The sequence below is a fragment of the Gekko japonicus genome, unplaced genomic scaffold (assembly GCF_001447785.1).
Source record: "Gekko japonicus isolate JY-2015 unplaced genomic scaffold, Gekko_japonicus_V1.1 scaffold1085, whole genome shotgun sequence".
NCBI lineage: Eukaryota > Metazoa > Chordata > Lepidosauria > Squamata > Gekkonidae > Gekko > Gekko japonicus.
In genome coordinates this window covers 52,776-72,746 of record NW_015159746.1, presented here as the reverse complement: position 1 = coordinate 72,746, position 19,971 = coordinate 52,776, and the positions used below count along the sequence as shown (strand labels likewise).

At 42.3% G+C, this 19,971-nt stretch overlaps 1 protein-coding gene across 1 annotated transcript in view; it reads left to right on the top strand.

The window, feature by feature from the left end:
* The window catches only part of COBL (cordon-bleu WH2 repeat protein), a 182,736-nt gene that overhangs the window by 118,156 nt on the left and 44,609 nt on the right, over positions 1 to 19,971 (top strand). The window contains exons 12-14 of the mRNA XM_015405499.1: positions 5,867 to 5,880; positions 11,946 to 11,961; positions 13,520 to 13,534. Coding sequence (XP_015260985.1) covers positions 5,867 to 5,880; positions 11,946 to 11,961; positions 13,520 to 13,534 — 45 coding nt within the window. The remainder of the gene's footprint in view (positions 1 to 5,866; positions 5,881 to 11,945; positions 11,962 to 13,519; positions 13,535 to 19,971) is intronic.

Below are 19,971 nucleotides of genomic sequence, written 5' to 3'. Positions count from 1 at the left end.
CCCCCCCCCCGCGGGTATCGCGGGTCCCCCTCTTGTATATATTTAAAAGTTAAAAGAAGTTTGGATTTGAAAATCCCTTTGCAGGATTCCATGACGATGGCGACTTCTGTGGGGCGAAGTTAGGCTGGCAGCAGAGTAAGCAGTAATTACATGTAATGTTGCATCCACCTTGCCCCTAAAAGGTCTTCATTTTAAGTGGTGTGTACTCTCCTGTCTCCACTGGTAATGGGCACAGACAAGTACATATCTACTTAAATACTGAATATAGTTTCTTTTTTAAAAAAAATAACCCTAGATTTGACAGATGCTTCTGTATCCTGCTTCTCACTGAGACAGGAAATGTGTGCTTGGACTGTGCCATTTAAGATCCCATGCAGGGATTCATATGTTTGAATGCTTTTTTCCTACAAAAAGAAAAATCTCTCCACATTAGAAAATGGGCCTGCCAGACCCTTTGCCCTGAACTGATTGTTTTCTGCATACGGGGAAATTGTAACGTGGAAGAGGCCCACAAACAAGTCACGTCAGATTGCAGGGCGTTGTGTAGCTGACGTTGTGTAGCTGGGTATAGGGCTACCTCCTGACTGAGAATCGATTGGATTGGATTGGATTGGATTGGATTGGATTGGATTGGATTGGATTGGATTGAAAAGGAGGCATGGACAGGAACATGCTTAGTGATTTACTTGATGTAGTGAAGGACTTCACCGTCACCTGACTTCTGTAAGCTGCCCTGAGCTGATTTGCTGGGAGGGCGGGGTATAAATATTAATAATAAATAAATAAATAAATAAATAAATAGAGCATCTTATCAATTCTCAGGTGTTCACAGTAAGAACAGAAGGCCTTTGTTCAGTACCTGCTGCTCAAGTACCTTTTCTGTAAAATTTCTTTCCAGAAGTTGTCCCTAATAGACTTTTATCTGATTTTAGAAATATTAACAGTGCTTGGGGGGGGGGGGCATGTGCACACAAAAACTGAAGCTCAAAAGGCTAAGATTCAGTTCTATAGTTTAAAAAAAACAACAGCAGCTCTTGAACTTGGATTTAGGGCAATTTGCTGTGAAATTTTGACAGTACCCAGAAATCACCTCTGAAGTGTTTTAAATATTATTTACTGGGGTGAAATCTCAGCTTGATAAACTTTGAGCTTTCTTGGGCTCTTGGTTTGATCCTCACCATGGCTACCTACATTTATTTGACCAAGCTATATTCACAATGCCACCACCAGTTTAATCCTTACTTGGAAAAATGTGGCGTTTCAGTGGCAGTTTTAGAAAGATATATCCACCTGAGCCAGTGGTGTCGAACTCACTTGTTGCAAGGGCTGGATCTGACATAAATGTCACATTGTTTGGCTGGGCCATGTGTGCCATAAAATGTAACAAGAGGTACCAGAGATATAAACTTTATAAAGATGATTTCAGATGCTGAATGACAATAGCAGGCTTGATTAGATTAGGAGTGATATGCAGAGGGGTAGCAGGTGTGGAGGGTGTGTGGAGCACTCAGCCAATCGAGGGAAAGGAGGCTTGGCTTTCTTTCTCTCCTCTGTGAAGCAGGAAGCAGGAGAGAGCTGGGCAACAGCAAGCTGCGGTGTCAGAAGCAGGCAACAGATGAGAGCCAGTTGCTCACGGGCCGGATAGGAGCCCTGCAGGGGCTGATTCTGGCCCATGGACTGTATGTTTGACACCCCTGATCTAAGCAGTTTCCTGCCATGTTCCTACAGATGTGTTCATATCAGATATCCTAATTTGCAGATGACCTACCACCTGTCCAGGTTCACCAGTATTAAACTATACAAAATAGATGATGGCTGTGTTGCTTCAGGGCTGGATGGAGTATTGTGGGATCTTTGGGAAAGGCTCTGTTACAACCTCTTGCTGGTGCCTGGCCTTCCTTATTGCCCTGTGTGAACCAAGAGTGGTCTCTAGATCAGTGGGCAAGATCCTCAAGTGGGTCACAGAGCCCCACCTGCTCTGTGACCCCTCTGGATTCTCTGTTTTGGGGGCTGCCTTATGGAAGGACACTGTTGCTAGTGTGCAAACAGCACTGCTTCTGCTCCTATTTGCATATACACCCAGAGGAAGAGCAGGATGGTGAGATCACTCAGTGGTGTGTAGAGAACTCCTCCATGAGTCTCATGTTTGACTTGTTCCTCGTGACAATGTACCACCTGGTGTTCAGCTTCTGTTTCCTGTCCCCAGATCTCTAGGATTACTGCCCATGGTCCTCGCTTTGATGCTGATGGAATTGTAACCTGTCTCTCCCTCTTCCTGTGTCTCCAGGCTCAAAACTACAGTGGGGCATCTTGGGGCCCGGCCCCCTGACATACTCCCAAGGCCCCCCAACTTCCAATGTATTTGTGGTGCTCCCTTGGGGGGGGTCTGCATGGGGTCCCCCCTGACTTATTTGAGGGCCCCCTGAATTTAAAAATCCTGGCTATGGGCCTGTGTGACTCTAATGTCATATGCTTGCAGCTCAGTGATTCCTAGGTACAGATCATAGCCCTAGGGTGCATCTAAATGATACATGTGACTTGAGCCAGGTCATGGCTTCCTCAACACGTTGGCTCGCAATCATGCATACTCTCGGGGGATCTGCTTAGCACAGCTTAGAGTGGTGTGAGCAGGAAAGAGGGGCTTCTCCTTTCATCCCTGTGCTGTTTTCTCTAGCAGAAACAGCTGGGGGGGGCTATTTGCCCCTTCCTCGGGCTCCATGTATCCTAGGATCATGTAATCGAGGACACGTGGAACCCAAGGGCTCCTTTGTGGCTGTTTCCACTAGGGGAAATAGCGCAGGAGGGAAGAAGCCTTCCAGTGCTCCAAGCTACACTGAGTGACCAAGTGATTTTTTTTTAAGGTGAGTCCCCAACAGAACATGTGACTGAGCCCCAACCTGGCTTGCATTGCATGTATCATTTTGATGCAGCCCTAGGTTATACCCAGTGCTTCCCTGTGGCTTCAGTGGCAGGGAAGATGAGTAGTGGATGGAAGGTGAATTAACTTTCAGGGAAGCTTGTTTACCATTATGGACATTCTCACTGGGAAACCAGCTCAGTTTGGAAACTATTGAACATATCTTAATGTATTCTTAGGAGCTTTGGGAGTAGGCTGTCTTTGCACTGGAGCGAGGCATTAAAACTGTTTACACAAATGAAAGTTACTCCCATCTGTACTAGTTGCAAGCATGCTGGAAGATACTAATTTAACACATTGTTTTTGTTCAGCATTTATTTTATTATTTGCTCTTTTTTTCTCTCCCAACAGTTTATTGTTGTGCATCATTCCCTTCACGTGCCAAGCCCGTCTGACAGAGCTTGCCTCTTCTTTTGACTTCCTTACCTCTGAAACCTCCTGTTGCCTCTGATATCCTGACTCTTTTGTTGCCTTTCTTCCCCCCTACTGGAAAAGGCCTTTCTGTCTCAGTGTCATTTCCTTCCGCCTCTTCTTTTTTTTCTTCTGAACTCACATACCTTCATTGAGAAAACAGTGAATACATTCAACTACTGTTCATTTACATTTATGAGATGTGTTCTCTCCTGGACTGACAAGTACATTGAGCAAAATATTACAATTTTTTGTTGTTGTTGCTATGATTTGCTATTTGTATGCTTCTTTGAGGCTGGTATTTAGTTTGATTTAGATGTTCAGCTTTTTCTTACATGCAGTATTTTGTTGAAATCATAATGGTTTCTGTATAATTTCTCCTTTTTTCTGTTTTGGTTTAAAGGGTAACACTTTTCCAAAACACATAGGATGTTCTCTTTGTTACGTTATTGTGTGCTATCCAGATGAGCTGGCAGTTGAGTGACGCTTAACCAAAGCTAAAATAGAAGGTGCCTTTAATTGGTTCCCATAAACAGAAAAACACATCTTAAGACATAATATGGAAAGCAAAGTTCAAGTATATCCATTCATAGTCTTTTCTACTTTTTCATACTACTACTGCTTTTAATTATTTTGTTGTGATTTTATAAACAATATAAGGTGCTTGTGATACTTATACTTATGTATAACATTTACTTATCATTAAGCAAACAGTGGTTCTGAATAATCTAATTCCTCAGAATTCATTTTTATATGATTTTCAAGCATAATATGGTATACAGATGTTTTAACTTTTTAATTAAAAAAAATCAGCCCCCATTTAGAAGAATAGCAAACCTAACGAAATGGTGAGAATTGTTCTCACTGAAATGCCCAGAGACATACTTACAAACAAACCCAACTCATGTTAAGTCCTGAAGCATGGGTTTTATGAGCTGAAACGATATACACACCCAGAGCCAAATTATTCTCTCAAAGGCTGTAGGTGTTAAATGTTTTGCATTTATGTAAGACACTCCTTTAGTTGGGATAGTTTGTTTTCTTTGCAGAATTGCATCTTGGAAGTTTCATGCACATTAGAAAAAGTGTTCTCACATGTAAGGTGTGAAGACAAGTTATAACAAATTGATAAGCATGCATACTCTGCATGCAGACATCATAGTTATTTCCATAAGCAATTAAAATGTAAATCAGTCCCACCTTACAATTTAGTTACTCTATTATTTGGGGGGGGGGGATCCTGCAATCTTAATGTATTGCACCGAACAGGTATTCCTGTATCCTGTAAATGTGACATCTTTTCTAGAAGTTCTATGTGCTTTTTCAGTAATGAACAATTAAACATTGCTGTTCACAATACTGATCTTGTTGTGAGACCAGCAGACAGAATGAAATTTGGCACTGATCCGACTGAAGGATAATTCTCACGGTACCTGCCTAATGAGAGTACACCAAAGTCTCCCTGTGCCAAAGAGGGAAGCAGACCTTCTCTCACTAGTGGATCACAGCGGTTTACTCTAGGGCAGTACTTCTAGAAAAGGGACGATAGTAGTGGGAGAAGGCACACTTTGCATTCTAGTTGTCCTCGCTTCAAAGGGTTGTGGCTCACTGGTAGAGCACCTATTTTGTATGCAGAAAGTCCCAGGTCAGATGTGAAAGACCTCTCCCTGAGACCTTGGAGAGTTGTTGCCCATTAGAGTGCTAATTTTTATAAACAGATAGCCTGACTCAGTATTTAGTAGCTTCATGTGTTCAATATGTTCAATCCCTGACATCTCCAGTTAAACAGGTCTTTGGTAGGATGGTCGGAAAAGACCTCATTCCGAGACCTGGATGAGCTGCTCTCAGTCACAACGCTGGGATAGGTGAAGGCATTTTTATGTCACCAGCAATGCTCCTAGTTTGGTGTAGTGGTTAAGAGCGTGGACTCTAATCTGGGAGAACCGGGTTTGATTCCCCACTCCTCCACTTGCAGCTGCTGGATGACCTTGGGCAAGCCATAGTTTTATCAGAGCTGTCCTTGAAAGGGCAGTTCCCGAAAGACCTCTCTCAGCCCCACCTACCTCACAGGGTGTCTGTTGTGGGGAGGGGGAGGGAAAGGAGTTTGTAAGCCGCTCTGAGACTCCAACTGAAAGGCGGGGTATAAATCCAATCTCCTCCTCCTCATCTTCTCCTCCTCCTCCTCTAAACTGTGGAGTCTTGTGAGCAAAAATTCTACTTTGTGAGTTACTGGCATTAAAGTTGTGGGTGGGTGAGCGTTGGCTACTGCATAAATTAGTTTGCTCTGGAGCCATCTTTCCTGAGCTAAGACAAAAATGTTTGAGCCAGAGGCTAAAAAACTGTGAGCTAGCTCACACTAACTTAGCTTAGAGGGAGCACTGGTCACCAGGCACATCAAACTACCATGAAAGCAGTGGCACAGTTACTTATTTTCAAGGTAACTGTATTATACCAAAAGGGCAGCAGCTGGCAGAGTGGAATTCAAACTGTTCTTTCCCATCATTAGGACACTAACTGGATGTTCACTGTTGTTAGCAGATAACTTGCAGAGCGTTAGAAATCAGAGCAGCTGCCTTGGCGCCATCTTGGCCATCATTGTCTGTTCACTGTTGTACAGTCTCAACCATTAGCTGATTCTTCAACTGTCTCAGATTCCTTCACCCTTCTGTTCAGTTTAAATCAGCAAAGAATAGGATTGTGTGAGTACAACCTCAAGTGGGACAGAACCCAAAGTCCATATATCAACAGGAAAGAGAGAATACTTAACAATTTAGGAGTTGTGTGTCCTCATCCCCCAATCTGAGCTCATATAGCAGTGTTAGTGAGAGAATTCCAACACAAACAACTTCACAAAACAAGGTAGTATTTGTTAAGAGTTAGGAAGGGAAGACTGTGGCTGCAGAAATTATTCATACCTACATAAGGAAGAAGAAGAGAAGAACTTGGATTTATACCCTGCCCTTCACGTGGAGTCCCAGAGTGGTTTACAATCTCCTTTCCCTTCCCCTCCCCACAACAGACACCCTGTGAGGTAGGTGGGGCTGAGAGAGCTCTGAGAGAACTGTCCTTGAAAGAACAGCTCTGACAGAACTATGGCTTGGCCAAGGTCATCCAGCAGCTGCAAGTGGAGGAGTGGGGGATCAAACCCGGTTCTCCCAGATTAGGGTCCACTGCTCTTTACCACTACACCAAGAAAATGGGGAAGAGCCTAAGAATTTGGGAAGTGAGGAGCCTTGAGGCAGGAACTGGTGAGGAGAGTCTAATGTGGGGCCTGCATTTGGTCTCATCTCTTTGGAATTGGGGGGGGGGGGGCTGAAGCCTTAACCAAAACTAACATCCTGGACTTTGAGCTGGAAATCCCTGGTTTAAATCTCCAGTCTCTCAGTTCATGAGATTGCTTTAAACAATCCGCAGTGTTCCTGTTTTCAGCCTCTCACCTACAAAGTGTCACTAATACTGTGGCCTACAGGGGTTGCTGTAAAGATTACTGAGATAATATACATGAAATGCTACGTAGTTTCTAAATATGGCTGCGATCATAGCTCCTGTCTCTGTTAACACGTGCATTCATTAGCAACTTGCCAGGTAAAGCTAGCACTCCGATAAGCAGCATTTGCCCTATGTGTATTTAGGCACGAGAGGGTGTCGGGTCCAGATGATGGAGTGCTATTTGTTTCCTGGAGCAGGCATTCCGCTCTTGGTGCATTTGGCCTTATAATTAAGGCAGTTTCTGGAGGTACCGTACGTGGTAACTTCATGGCTGATTTTGACCACCAGATGGGGCCCATGTTGTCCAGTGCATACAACAGCCAGCAGGGAAGAATAAGGGAAGGAGTGTAATTTCAGTATCATCAGCTTGTCATAATGGTTGATTAGCTGTTTGGTTTAAAACATAAGGGCTTTCTTTTTTACACATAACCAGCAATGGTCCCTCTACGCTGTGGAGTCTTCTGAGCAAAACTTCTACTTTGTGAGCTACTGGCATTAAAGTTGTGAGCGAGCGATTTAGCTACTGCATAAATTAGTTTGCTCAGGAGCAATGTTCCCTCTAAGCTGTGGAGTCCTGTGAGCAGAAATTCTACTTTGTGAGCTACTGGCATTAAAAGTTGTGAGCCGGTGATTTGGCTACTGCGTAAATCAGTTTGCTCTGGTGCCCTCCTTCCTGAGCTAAGACAACAGTGTGTGAGCCGGAGGCTAAAAAACGGTGTGCTAGCTCACACTAACTCAGCTTAGAGGGAACACTGCTCAGGAGCCATCCTTCCTGAGCTAAGACAAAAATGTCTGAGCCAGAGGCCAAAAAACTGTGAGCTAGCTCACACTAACTCAGCTTAGAGGGAACACTAGTTGGTAGGTTGGTAGAGATTTTGCAAAATACCGCCCTGTGCCTGAACTGAAATGGGGAGCATGGAGGGAGTTTCCTCCTTGGTCTACTAGGACAGGAGATAACCTCGTTTCCAACATGGAACTGAAGAGAAGGCAATGGAGTGCATCCCCTGGGAGCAGATTTACTGTAAATGTAAAAGTTGGTTTTAAAATGTTCCATTTTCATACTTCAGCTGATGTAGATTCTAGTCCTAAGAAGACTTTCTTGGGAGTGAGCCTCATTGAATAAAATGGGACTTACCTCTGAGTAGACCTGTTTGAGGTTTGCTCGCTCAGCGTTTTAACGACGACAACAAAAAAAACTCACAAGGGGAGAAAAGTGGGATTAAGAAAAACAGTAATAATAATGTATACAATTTTAAAAAGCAAAATAATTCCAGCGTGTCAGAACACTGGCTTGTTCGAACCAGGCAATATAAAATAACAACCTCTTCAGTTCCTGATGTCTCACTCGTGACTATCCACTGCATGCATTTTCATAAACAAGCAGTTGGCAGTGCGGTAAGAGGTAGTTGCCCCTGGCTGAGGAAGGTCGTGACCGGTTTCCTTTCTCGTTCATGATTCCTCCCATAACATGTGGACCCCTACTGAAGTTGAAGGGGTGGCGGAGGAAGAAAAACAGGATACAAATTATAAGAAAACAACAGAGAACATTTTTTTTAAAATACAGCAAAGAATCCCTGTGTGCTACCCTATAAATTTGGGAGGGATTGCACATCTGATACACAGTCAACCTGTAGATTTTCTTGGGTGGCATTCACACGTCATGGGAATGAGCCTTGAAAGCCTGTGGGCTTGTGTCCTCTGCTCTCTCCTCTCCTCCGTTGTGGCTTCGGAACCGAAGCCTTGCTCTTGCATGACAGACTTTATGGTTTCTTCTGAACTGACAAACCAAGATCTTGTTTTGTTTTTCTATCCGGCCTACACTCCAAGATTCTAAAACACTGTTTAATCCCAGTTTGTATGTAAGAGAACAAAATGGCAAACTGTGGAGTGTTGAGAATGCTGTAGTCTTCAGTATCAAAGCAAAAGGGGAAGAGAGCATGCAAGCCCAAGGATTTGCAAGATTCACTTCCATAACAAGAAGCCAGAGTTTGTCATTAAATGAAGCAATTGTAAATCAAGATATAGGCACTGCTCGCTTGCCATTTTCTTGAGAGAAATCTAAGAGGACATGAGAACATAATCTCTACTTGGTAGAGTCTTAGATGCGCCGTGGCTCAGTGGCAGAGCACCTGCTTGGTGTGCAGGAGGTCCCAGGTTCAATCCCCAGCATCTCCAGGTAAAAGGATCAGGTAGTAGATGATGTGGAAGACCTTTCCCTGAGACACTGGAGAACCACTGTGAGTCAGAGTGGGCAAATCTGACCTTGATGGACAGATGGTCTGACTCAGTTTAAGGCAGTTTCATGTATCCATGTGTCTCCCACTTTCCAGCCATGTGGAGAAAGCGAGGAAGTGGTTTGTGCAGCTTTCTATTTTGAACCATAGGGTCTCCCAGTACCTGAAATCCACATACACTTCTTTATAATCTAGGCCCTGGAGACTAGAGTGATCCCACATTCAGACAAATGCACTGCACCACAGTTACCACTTTCTTCACACACTAAGGGTCAGGTAATACAAGACTTTTGAACAGGTAATACAAGACTTTTGAACATCAGTTCTGGGTTCCCCAGATCCAGTTTGCTTTCCCCACAACCTTGCCATGCGATAAATAATAAATAATAAGTAATAGTTCCCCATGGGGTCGCAAAGAGTTGGACTCGGCTGTGTGACTGAACAACAACAACAAACAATTCCCCACAGCCACACAGCAGTTGTGGTGAATGTCATTTTAAAAACCTGCCACAGGCCCCTGCCTTCTCCCCTGTGCCATGGGCATTTCAGCTTGGGGAAATGGGGTGGGCAGGGGGGGGAGGAAGAGGAGCCCCTCCACCACACACCATGGTCCTGAGCTGAATTAGGCCCCCGCGGATTTATTAAATGATTTTCCTCACAGGTGTTGTATGGCTGTGGGAAAAGAGTTGGCTCATTTTAAAAAATCTCATATCGTTTGATCCTATGAAAGTGAGGGAAGTGAGAATGCACCACAACTCTTACTTGGTTGAGATTTCTCCTCAGAAAGTAATGAGTCTAGAGGGCCTGAGAAATTGAATACATTCCAGGTGAAGTGGATTAGCATATTTATGGGATCAGTCAAACCTCTGTGATAGATTGCACACGTATGTGGCTTATTTATTTGACATATGCCTGTGCTATTTATCACATACTTATCACTTCATAGGCCCACACATTCACACATCATTGTACATCCACTCTAAACTCCATCCGCGCTGCCAGGTACCCGTCATTTGCTGCCTGTGTGTTTAAGACACTAATTCTCCAAAATATATTCGGTATACTGTCATTCCTCACAATGTATATTTATATTTTAGGCATTCTCTAGTAAATTCATGGGCTGGGAGCCAACAGAGTTATGTGCACTGAAATCCCATTGAAATAAAGTACTTGTGCTGGGTTGCAGCCATGGCATTTTAAATGTCAGAATATTAACTTCATTCCATTTCTCCAAAATGACAGACATGTTTTTACAACTTTCCCAGCTTTTGTTTTCTTGTCATAGGGAATTACCTTTGAAATTCAGACAACCAGACTACTGTTGTAGATGAAGATTTTTCAAGGGCATATCTACATCAAAACTTGAGGCTGGTTTTATACCAGTTTAGCTGTCATGGATTCCTTTAGACAAAAGTAGTAGGAATTGTAGTTTGGCAGTGGTACTGAGGTTTTTCTATTTACTAACTTCCACAATTACAATTTCATATGACTCTGAAACTGTTTTTACGGTGTATGTACACCAAGCATAGCACTAGTACATGTTGCTTATGTGTTACTCCACGGGCTCACTATATAGTTATTTCATAACATTAGAAAATAGTAATCCTGATTCTTATTTTAGAAGGTACTCTAAGGAGAAGGGGAGAGAGAGAGAGAGGAAGTCATAGTTACTCCCTTTAGTGCAGGTTCATATCATAACGTGTGAATTTTGGAGACTAGCTATTATGTGACAACTAAATTGCTTGGAACTTCCAGATTCTGTTAGCTCTATGTATCATTGCTGTATTCTTAGGTACCAGCAGTAGCTACCACCAGCAGCCCCAAGTGAGATGGTAATCATGTGAATGCATCATAAGAATTCATGCTTGGATGGTGTGAAAGTGCTTTTGTGTTGTCTTTAGTCACAACACTAGGAAATGTTGTGGACAGAAGAAGCTAAGAGAAACCTTTAGCAGTGGAAGTCGTTCCTGAGAAGGACAGGAAAGATGTAAGTGACATGGTAAAGTGAAAATGGTTCCTGGGTGATAGTTTTGTTGTATGAGTGTGGCAAGGAGATGAAGATATTTGATGCAAATCAGGGTGGGAAAGGTTGAGTGACCCTGAAAATTAAGAGGCAATGCATGGTCAGAGAGCACTTGATGCTCTAGCATTATTCAAGTTAACTTTTGTATTTATAGCTTTCTCTTCTTCCAGTCAATGGGACTCAAAGCTGCTTACATCAAATTTAAAGCCAAATACATACAATATCACCTCAAGAAAAGGACAAATAAAAGGAAGCAAAGCACAACCTCCATTCATGGGCTGCTTAAGGCATGTCAGAAAAGTTCTGCTCTACAGAGCCTCAAATGTATTCAGGGTTTGCGGAGCCCGTTCGACAAGACAGGTGCAGCCACTGAGGAAGCATAAGCTGGAAAATAACAGTTCCCTGAGCTGAGTGGAGGAACAGCTAATAATCCCTAGTCGGGGGATCAGAGTTGCCATGGGAGCACATGGCTGCAGGTGGACCTATGGATATCAGGGTTCCATTGGGCTTTTAGAGTTTAACACCAGTGGTTTGAATTGAGCACAAAAGAAAATTGGAATGCAGTGTAGTGAAAAAATTTTCTGAACCCCTGTCAACAGTCTAGCTGCTGCATTCTTTATCGTTTGTAGCTTCCATGTTGTCCTCAAGGGCATCTTCACATAGAGCACATTATATTAGTCCAGTCTCAAGGTTACCATACTGTGGATTAGTGTGGCTTGGTTGGCTGGATTCAAGAAAGAGGACAATTTGCATGTCATATGAAATAGAAAAACGGCACTTTGCTACCTGGGAATATTTGCTTTTTTCAACTAAAGAGCTGGATATAACAAAACTCCCAGGCTCCTAACTGAGTCTGGTCTGTTAATAATAGAGCCACACCATTCAAGGTTGGTAGGTTACCCATTAGAAACCTCAGCTTTTCCATCCTGCATCATCTCTGTCTTATCAAGATTAAGAGCATAAGAATAAGAGCCTTGCTGGATCAGACCAATAATCCATCTAGTCCAGGGGTGGCCACACTTGCTTAACGTAACAGCCACACAGAATAAACGTCAGATGTTTGAGAGTTGCAACACATGAAAAAATTACACACACATTTTTATTGAAAAATATACAAATTTGCTTTTTATTAACATTAAATTAGATTGTGTGAAAGAGCGACATGCGGCTCCCGAGCTGCAGTTTGGCCACCCCTTATCTAGTCCAACATCCTGTCTCACACAGTGGCCAATCAGTTCCTTTGGAGGGCCAACAACAGGGCAGAGAGGCCGAGTCGGGGTAGGGCGGGATATAAATCCAAGGATAAATAAATAAATAAATGTTGTATTTTGGCTCCGGGATTCAGAGGTTTAGTGGCTCTGAATGTGGAGGTTCCCCTCAGTCAGTCACTATGGCCAGTAGCCATCGATAGACTTATCCTCCATGAATCTATCTAAACCTCTTTTAAAACTGTTTATTCCTATGGCCATCACTTCATCCTCTGACAGCAAATTCCACATTTTAATCACTCTCTGTGTACAGTGGTATTTCCTTTTGTCTGTCCTGAACCTACTGCACATCATCTTCATTGGATGCCCTCGAGGGAAAGGGAGAAACTTTTCTCTTTGTCAGTTATCTCCGCCCCTTGCGTAGTTTTATAAACCTCTATCATGTGCCCCCTTAGTCATCTCTTTTCTCAAATGAAAAGTCGCAGACTTCAGCCTTTTCTCATAGGGAAGGTGCTCCAACCCCCTAATCATCTTGGTTGTCCTCCTCTGTACTTTTTCCGACTCTGCAATGTTGTTGTTTTTTGAGCTAGGGTGACCAGAGACCACGCAATAGATCTATACAGGGGCATTACAATATCGGCCATTTTATTCTCAATCCCTTTCCTAATAATCCCTAACACAGAGTTTGCCTTTTTCACCACTGCAGCACACTGGGTGGACACTTTCATTTGAGCTATCCACTACCAATGTTCCCTCTAAGCTGTGGAGTCTTGTGAGCAAAAATTCTACTTTCTGAGCTACTGGCATTAAACATTGTGAGCAAGTGATTTGGCTACTGCATAAATTAGTTTGCTCTGGAGCCATCCCTCCTGAGCTAAGACAAAAATGTGTGAGCCGGAGGCTAAAAAACTGTGAGCTAGCTCACACTAACTCAGCTTAGAGGGAACACTGTCCACTACCACCCCAAGATCTTTTCCCCTCTCAGTCTCAGCAAGTTCAGACCCCATTAGCCTACACCTGAAATTGGGATTTTTTGGTCCCAATTTGCATAACCTTAAACTTACCAACATTACATTAATTTGCCACATTAAGATTACGCTTCAGCACATTCTTCCTCAGCCACAATACCACAGTTTCCAGATACTGTCCTACTATGGTGGCAGCTGTTTCTAGGGGTTTATTTATTGTGATATACAACTTGGTGCCATCAGCATATTGATGACAGCCCACTCCAAAGCTTTGGACAATCTTAGTCAGTGGTCCTACATAAATTTTTAATAAAACTAATGCCAATATTGAACCCTGCGGAACTGCCCATGAGAGCTCCCATGTAAGGATGGGCATGAACTGGGAAAATGGAGATTCATGAAGCTTCATGGTTTGTGGGGTCTCACGAGCCTCCACGGACCTTTCTGTTTGATGAAGCGGTTCATGGTTCGTGATGGGGTGTGTTTTGCAAAAGCTATTTAAAGAAATGGATTTTGGAACCCGCGCAACTCACTAGTGAACTCAGAAGGCATTCACTCACCTGTAGATTGATGGTGCGACCTCATTTGGAATACTGTGTACAGTTCTGGACACACCTCAAAATGTATATTATAGCATTGGGAAAAGTGCAGAAAAGGGTAACTAGAATGATAAAAGGGTTGGAACACTTTCCCAATGAAGAAAGGTTAAAACGCTTGAAGCTCTTTAGCTTGGAGAAATGACAACTAAGGGGTGACACAATCGAGGTTTATAAGATTATGCATGGAATAGAACAAGTAGATACTTTTTTCCCTCCATTCTCACAATACAAGAACTCGTGGGCACTCAATGAAATTGCTGAGCAGTCAGGTTAGAACAGATAAAGGGAAGTACTTCTTCACCCAAAGACTGATTAACACACAGAATTCACTGCCACAGGAGGTGGCGGCAGCTACAAGCATGGACAGCTTCAAGAGGGAACTGGATAAACATATGGAGCAGAGGTCCATCAGTGGCTATTAGCCACAAGGTATAGATAGGCACTCTCGATCTGGAGCAAGGGATGCACTGTATTCTTGGTGCTTGGGGGGGCAACAGTGGGAGGGCTTCTGGAGTTCTGGCCCCACTGCTGGACCTCCTTATGGCACCTGGTATTTTTGGCCACTGTGTGACAGAGTGTTGGACTGGATGGGCCACTGGCCTGATCCAACATTGGCTTCTCTTATGTTCTTAAGGCATTTAAAGAGACTGCAGTCTCTTTAAATGCCTTCTCCAAGCCCCACCACCGGCACCAGCATGTCTGCCAACACAAACCACACAATAAACCTCCCAAAGCCACCTGGGAGGTTTGTGGGGGCAGGATGGCATGAACAGTTCATGAGCTGGGCCTGGTTCATCATGTATTTAAGTTCGTGAGCCAGTTCATGGCCATTCTTGTTCCTGTGCATCTCACCCAATATTGGTTACTCTCAGTAGCAGCTCTCCCAGGTCTTAGCAGGGTAATCTTTTTGAGCTCTGCTACCAAAGATTTTTAAGTAGAAGTACCAGAAATTGAGCATTAGACCTATACTAGAGGAATAGCATGCTTTCAACAAATACAGCTGTATCTTTCTCAGTATTTTCAGGGATTCCCTTCAGAACGGTATTCTTGTGATGTTGTCTAGTTTAAAAGACCAAATTAAAAATCTTTTCCCCACCAAGTTTTCAATATTATTAGGTGCATCGTAGTGGTATACTAGCATCTTTTTCTGAAGAGTCATTCTCCAATTTACTAATCTTCAGGTTTACCCCCATATCTGTGAATCTCCTCCCTTTTGATCTGCTTCATCTCACGGTTTTGCATTTTGTTTCATGTTTTAATTTGACATATCCACAGTTCTCTCAGTATTGATTTATCTTCTGTGGGAAATTATTTTAATTCACTTGATTCCCCTGCATATTTTTTTTTATATACTTCGGGTCAAAGCCTTGTTCTCTGCAGTATGGCATGCTGTTCTCCCCAAAAGAACTCAACTTTTCATAGCTGTCCATAAAAATCTCAAAAATCAAACTATTGGGCCACTCAGTATTTTATAAGGCCGCAGAAAATTGCATAAGCCCAAAGGCCTTTGAGCAGTTATACAGCAAAGAGCGCAAACCATGAAGCCATAAAGAACTACATTCTACGAGCCTCGAAACACTGCACAGGCCCCCTGGCCACAGAAATGTATAAAGTCCACAAAAAATAGCACAGGATCCCATGGGCAAAGGAGTGGGCTGATAGAAATGAACCTTTAAGATGTAATACAGATTAGATCTATACTCTGTGCAAAGTCAGTTTCAGAGGATAGCTGTATTGGTCTGTAGTAGAACAACAAGATTCGAATCCAGGAGCAACTTAAAGACCAACAAAAAGTTTTTTGGGGGCATAAAGTTTTGAGAGTCAAAGCTCTCTTTGTCAGATACTAGACATCACAGCTCTCAGTTAGACAAAGGCCTTCCCAACCCTTTGTTGTCAGACAGGAGTAAAGGAAATAACTGAGCGCTCTATTTGTTTGGGTCATAGCTCAGTTTCTTTAGAAATTAATTTAGGTTAAAAAGTGCATTGGTTGAAGCTCAATAATACAGAATGTAATATTTCTGGAAATTTTGAAGCTATGGCCAAAACCAATTTTCCTCCATATTTAAAGGAAATTGTGGGGAAATATATGGAATAGTGCATTCCTATGCAGAATCTGCGGTCTAACCCTATTGACATCGGTTGACTGAAATTGGCGTTAACTCTGCAGAGGACTGTGCTGTAATTTTCTATCAGGTCTAAGCTTCTATATGTTTAACAACATAAAACGAATTATTTATAATTTAGTGGAATGTTATATGGGAAGTATTTGGCATATTGCAAATACACCAAGTTCTACATAGAAACAGAGTTGAAAACTGGTGCACCCTGGGCTTTCTCAGCACATTTATCTTGGTTTTTACCATCTGTGAGGTAGAAAGAAATAAAAGTTGAAAATTTTACAGTAAAGAAAACAAGTTGGATAGCCACTGTCTCATGCAGTCCCAGAGCTAACATACATGGATACTGAGTTAAATTTTATAACATTGAAAACACTTATCTATACAATATTTATGATTACAGTGTACTAATTGTAGACAAAATTTGTCATTTAAACAATAAATATATCCCTGATTATATATATCTACAGTAAACCAAGGAATTCTTATTATCTAATATTGTAGATTACCTTGCATAAAAATCTTCATAATATGCGTTCTTTTTTTTTAAGCATTTATCTCATTGTAAAAGAAAAAATATTTAATGAGGGGTTTTTTTTAAAAGCGATCGCCTTAATTTTCCACTGGGAAAATTGAAAAAAGTTTGGGGTGTGTGTCACATCTTAATTGAACAAATCAAATCAAATTTTTAATTTTACAGTCAATGACCAGCATATGTACCCCAGCGAGCATTGCGTTCAGGGTCACAAAACCGCTTGACCCTCCCAGGCCCAAAGACGTCAGACTGGCAACAACCAGGGCCAGGGCATTCTCGGTGGCGGCTCCGTGTTGGTGGAATGAGCTCCCAGAAGAGATCTGGGCCCTGCGGGTTCTTTTACAGTTCCGCAGGGCCTGCAAGATGGAGCTCTTCCACCAGGCCTTCAATTAAGGAGCCGCCACCATCACTATCACCAACATCATCACTAAAGGGGCGCCCGACTCCGCCATTACAATCTATGCCAGTTGTATATATGTGATAAAGATCAAGAACTGATGAACAAAGTAAGTGTTGCCACCATCCTTAATGTATAGTTACAACTTGCTAGCACTTTATGTTTTGAATTGTTTTTAGGTGGGCTCTTCGGCTTTGAAACTGAGATGAGCACCGCAACCCTAGAGTCGGATTCGACTGGCTTTCGAGCAAGGGAACCTTTACCTTTTTTTACCTATTTAAGCTATTACTGTTTCTGTGTTGCTCTTGTAAGCTGCCCTAAGCCTGCTTCGGCAGGGAGGGCGGGGCATAAATTAAATAAATAAATACACAAAGGTTTACATAAAATCCAACAATCAAATTTCACAGCGTTAAAAATTCACTCAAGCTACTGTATGCATTTTTCAATCTTTATACACCTCTGCGCAAAATTTAGCCACTATTCGGGTTGTTTCATGGTTCATATCAGACAGAAGATAATCTAGTTTAATTTTTTTTTACCTGCCAGGGAACTTTTTGATCAGTGGTTCAATGAGTTTCAACCAGATTTCTCTGTGCCCAGGGTAATTAAAAAATATGGTCCGTTGAATTGATTTCCTTTAAAGAGCAAGAACAGAGCCTATGCACATAGGGGACTGATTTAAACCTCCCTTCCAAAACAGCAGAAGGTAGAGTTGAACTTCTTGCCAATGTAAAAGCCCTTCTGGAATTATTTGATTCAAGAAAATATAGATGTGCAACAGGAGCAGCAACAAATCTAGAATTTGGAGTAGAGATAAAACCAGGTGTTCTATGAATATCCATTTGTCTTTCTATATCTGTCACTCTTTGTTTAGTACGTGATGTGGCTTGGTCTAACCCTTGGTTCAAAAGTGCTTGGGGAGATAAGCCAAGTTTTCCAATGGTTTCCAAAACTGCTTTCTGCCAACTACATTGAAAAGAGTCTTGGAGAGTTAGGGGAAACAAAATATTTGCTACCACTTTAACATAGAAAAGGAATTGAGAGATGGGTAAAAACTCTGGAACAAGCCTTGAGATGTGTAGACTCTTACAGCTTCCTTCAGAAATCAGTGAGAGCAAGAAATCCCCTAGAACTAAAGGAGGTATACAAAGTTCAGTAAACAAAAATATTTTGAATAAGTAGAAAAGCAGAATAAGCTTCTTGCCTATATTTTAAACAAAGAAAAAGAACTTAATGCCGGGGGTTAAAAGAGCTTAGTAGAGTTTGTACAATACTGTGCCAAACGCTGATGTATCTATGTACATGGATTCTTCCAGGGGATGCTGCCAAATTTACCAAGATTGTGATTAACATTTGAACTAGCCAAAGTGCCTGTTTTTTTTGTTGACTCCAGCCTCTCTCTTGATCACCTTGAACCCTGCAAATCCTTGCAGATGTGTAAGTGTCCATATTCAGCAGGGCAGCTGCCAGGTAGCTGCTGATTATACGTGTGTGCTTCCTGTGCCCCAGGACATCATGCAATGTCCCATTTATAGGCAGCCATGTTTAGTTGTGTGTGCCATTCTTCAGCCAGTTGTTTTCATTACTTGCTCTCTGCAGCCTTCATTTCTGACAGTGTATCCCTAGAGCTAAGAATGCCTTGCCCAATTTAATTTTGTTTTTAGTCTTAGCTGCACTCCCATCCAAACTAATACACAAGTGTCTTCCCAGTGTATTGAAAATTAAAATGGCCAAGCAGCTAAGAAGGCCTTGAGTGCTCACCCAGCATATTGAAAAATTTCAGTACATTGGAAGAGCTCTCGGCGTATTAGTTGGATGTGATTGCAGCTCAGAGACAAGAATGAAATTAAATTGACTGAAGCTTTATTTATTTATTTTACGATTTATACCCCACCCTCCCCCACTGGAGCAGGCTCAGGGCAGCTTACATGGGATAAAAGTCACAATAACAATCCAAAGTTCATAAAACATTTAAAAACAATTCATTTAAACAATACAACGTTAAAATGAAGAGGCATGTTCCTTCAGGAACTATGAAACAGGTTCCCAGCTACAGACAGAGTTCATCCCTAATGACAATCTGTTTTGTAAGCTGAATTTTTTTAAAAAACCTTCGGGCAAAAAATGTTTTTTATTTATTTATTTATTTAAATTTATATCCCGCCCTCCCTTCCAAGGCAGGCTTAGCGTGGCTTACATGAAGTATATAAAACAGCTAAAACAAAAATTGAGTAAAATCATGGCAATACAGTTATAAAACATAACATAATATAATATCAAGTGCTAGTTTGGTGTAGTGGTTAAGTGCGCGGACTCTAATCTGGGAGAACCAGGTTTGATTCCCCACTCCTCTATTTGCACCTGCTGGATGACCTTGGGTGAGTCGTAGTTCTGTAAGAGCTATTCTCTCAAGGACAGCTCTGAAAAGAGCAGCTCTCTCAGCCCCACCTACCTCACAGGGTGTCTGTTGTGGAGAGGGGAAGGGAAAGGAGTTTGTAAACCGCTCTGAGACTCTCTTGGGTACTGAAGGGTGGGGTATAAATCCAATCTCCTCCTCCTCCTCCTCCTCTTCTTCTGTTTGTATCACGATGGCGGGCATTAGCAGCATCCATAGGCAACATCCAGCTAGCATCAGATTTTCTGATTTTCAGATTTTTTCTTTGTTGCTGTCTGCAGGGATGTATGGAGGAGACAGGGGAGTGGCAGCCATGGCAAACTTTTGTGATACCGAATATGTGCTAAAATATTTACAGTCTGGATAGGAGGGTAATCTGTCTACGACATCTGTCACCCCATTGATGGCCAGTGTTGATTTGGCTGATCTGGCTGTCTAGGCGGGTATCCCCTACCTCCCTCAGTGCTCCATGTGTGTCCCTCCTGAAGCTGCACACTCAGTGGAAGAGGACGATCATCCCAGATAGGAGTGTACCATTCTTCAGTCTAATTCTAGGCATTTTGAATTCATTTATTTATTAGAACATTTGTACTCCACCTTTCGTCATGGTTCAAGGTGGCTTACAATAATAGTTTTTAAAAATTCCAGTTAAAATCAGAATAACAAACCATTAAAGTA